The 2,613-nt window shown below is 38.7% G+C and overlaps 1 protein-coding gene across 1 annotated transcript; it reads left to right on the forward strand.

The window, feature by feature from the left end:
• Nucleotides 1-247: 247 nt before the first annotated feature.
• On the forward strand, nt 248-2,393 carry DEFB129 (defensin beta 129; the record flags this gene model as incomplete). Its single annotated transcript, XM_079945155.1, has 2 exons — nt 248-305; nt 1,975-2,393. 2 exons carry the CDS (start codon nt 248-250, stop codon nt 2,391-2,393), a joined length of 477 nt encoding a protein of 158 aa, XP_079801281.1.
• Nucleotides 2,394-2,613: the final 220 nt, after the last annotated feature.

A 2,613-nucleotide genomic window follows, 5' to 3' on the forward strand; every position in this document is an offset into this window, starting at 1 on the left:
GTAAAGAGTTTAGATTTTCTTTCATATCTTATGTGTCTTATATTCCCACCCCCAGGATCAAGAACAGGAAATTTGTTGCATGAGGTGTTCAGGAAAGGCTATTCTCAAACAGAATCATAGAAAACACAATTGCTGTGAGATTTGGCTGCACTTTACTGCTCATAGCCTAAGGCCATGAAGATGCCAATAAAGGCTGGAGCTCAAGAACACGAACCCAGATCCAAGGCTTCCTCTCTGGCACCCAGCCATGAAGCTCCTTTTTCCTATCTTTGCCAGCCTCATGCTACAGTACCAAGTGAACACAGGTAATGTGAAATCCTAGGTTTAAGAGGGAGCGGTTTGAGGAAGGAGGGATTTGGCTGTCCATAATAATGGGAACCCAAAGAGAAGCTAAAAAATGAGATGCCCAAGATATGGCTGAAAAGTTTATGTATTGCATCAGTCATATACCATCCCCCACATATCCCCATAGGCTCCAATCCCAGACTGTGTCTGATGGGTAAACACAGGAAGCTACAGAGAAAGTAGGGTGTTTTTTGTGTACTCAGAAATTATCCAGCATATAAAACTGCCTTCCTGCCCTCTAATAGTTGTCATCTGGGACTCATGCCAAGTCTACCTCATTTTTGCTCTTTTTCTAATTTAAATCATCTCTTGAAGTAAAGGTTCCTATCAGTTTGTACCTTGGTATAATAAGGAGGAAGTCCTTAACCTTACACTCAGAAAATCTCCTCTCAGGATCCAGTAAACAGGTCTATGTTCTCCATCTCAAATTTTTCAGATTTTTATAGAATTTCATTCCTTCTCTCAGCTTTGTTTTATTAGAAATTCCCAAATTACCCACAGGAGCATCTAGGAACACATCATGGCAAAAAGCTGAATCAGAGCATTGGTCACTGTTTTTTGAAAAGAAGATAGAAACATTGAGACTTGTTTCAATATACAAGAATCATCCAGATATTAAATTGGCAATGGGTTTAGGAAGGGAAAGAAAAAGAGTCAAAGATGTTTCTATTTTTTTTTTTTTTATCTTGGGACCTTAAGAGAAGGGCTATAATATAAGCCAGTATGGCTGTGTCATCTTGGGTAAAGTCAAACTTGAGCCTCAAATTCCACATAAGATAGTAGGATTAATCAGTGTAGCTGCTTAAAATACAAGAATTTTACAGTGTTGTCTTCGGTGAGAAACAATATTGAAATGTATGTGAACATTAGGTGCTACATAAATCTCTTGTGCTTTATAGAAAATCAGTTGAATTGTTGAGTGAGGGAGAAGCTTCTTGATTTGAAAAAGAGAAATAAATGGAACAATGGGATGGAAAAATCATCCAGCAGATGAAGATGAGTCATGTACTACTCTAAGCAGGGAATTCAGAGATATAGATAACAATGTGGGGGTTATCTTCATAGAGATGAGGTTAAGGCTATGATAATAAATAAGACCTCTGAGGGACATAGTGTCCAGAGAGGCTGAAAATGATAGAACACCATGCCCCAGGAACCACAGGTCAAGCGATTGTCAAGGAGAGTGAGGTCATGGAACAGTGAGTTTGGCAAGAGTCCAGAACTTCTGAAAGTCCATTGATTCTCTTTTGAAATTCTTTCTTGAATTAGTTTTATGATAGATTTTACTCTTGTTGGTATTTCCTAGGATCATGGGGAGATATAGTGATATTCTACAAGTGTCTACGATTAGAGGTCTAAAATCTTACCCTGAAGCAAATAATTGCATTCCCTTTTCTTCTTTAGATGTTTCAAGTTATTCAATGAAGGGAGACTAGAGATTTATTTTGGATTTCAGAGGTGTACAAAGACTCTCTTGGCCTGCCAGTTGCCTCCACAACATCCCTAAACACTGTACTTAAAATTTAGCATTAACAACTCCCTCTGCCTCTATCCCTCTTGTTCCAGCAATTTTAACATCATATCTAGTTATTAACCTTAGCACTTTGGTTTTCTCTTTTCTTTGTGCAGAATACTTTGGCTTGGGAAGATGTGTAATGGGTTTTGGGAGATGCAAAGACCACTGTGCCATGGATGAAAAAGAGGTAGATAAATGCAAAAAGAAAAAATGTTGTATTGGACCAAAAGTGGTTCAATTGATAAAAAGCTTCATACAAAATGAAATGCTCCACACACTTGAAGAGGACTCTCAGGAAGTGCCAAAAATTACCAAGAATTTTAGTGTTGTGATGCAAACAAAAAACCATATTTTAGCTCTTCTGCCCAAATTCAAAAGTGTCAACACTTTTGCTAACATCAACACCAGCGTCATCCCAAATGTCACCACCGTGAAGTCTGTCACCACCAACCCCATGATTGCAGGAAAGATAATACACACTGTTACTTCTACCAAGAGTGACACCAAAAAAAAAAAGAGATTCAGCCACTGACTCCCCACCACCAGCGCCACCACCATAGACACTGCCGACAACATGACTGGAGCTGGAAGAAGCAGATGAGCAGGGATGTGGGTCTTTCCTTTAAAACACCAAGTTCCTCTTTATCTTTGCTGTCTATAAACTGAGACATAGAACTGTTTCCTTTATCATCATTCAATAAACACTGTTTAAGCACCCACAGTTTACATAATGTTATCATTCTCTCAGGAGC

The sequence above is a fragment of the Stenella coeruleoalba genome (genome assembly GCF_951394435.1).
Source record: "Stenella coeruleoalba genome assembly, chromosome: 15".
NCBI classification, from domain to species: Eukaryota; Metazoa; Chordata; class Mammalia; order Artiodactyla; family Delphinidae; genus Stenella; species Stenella coeruleoalba.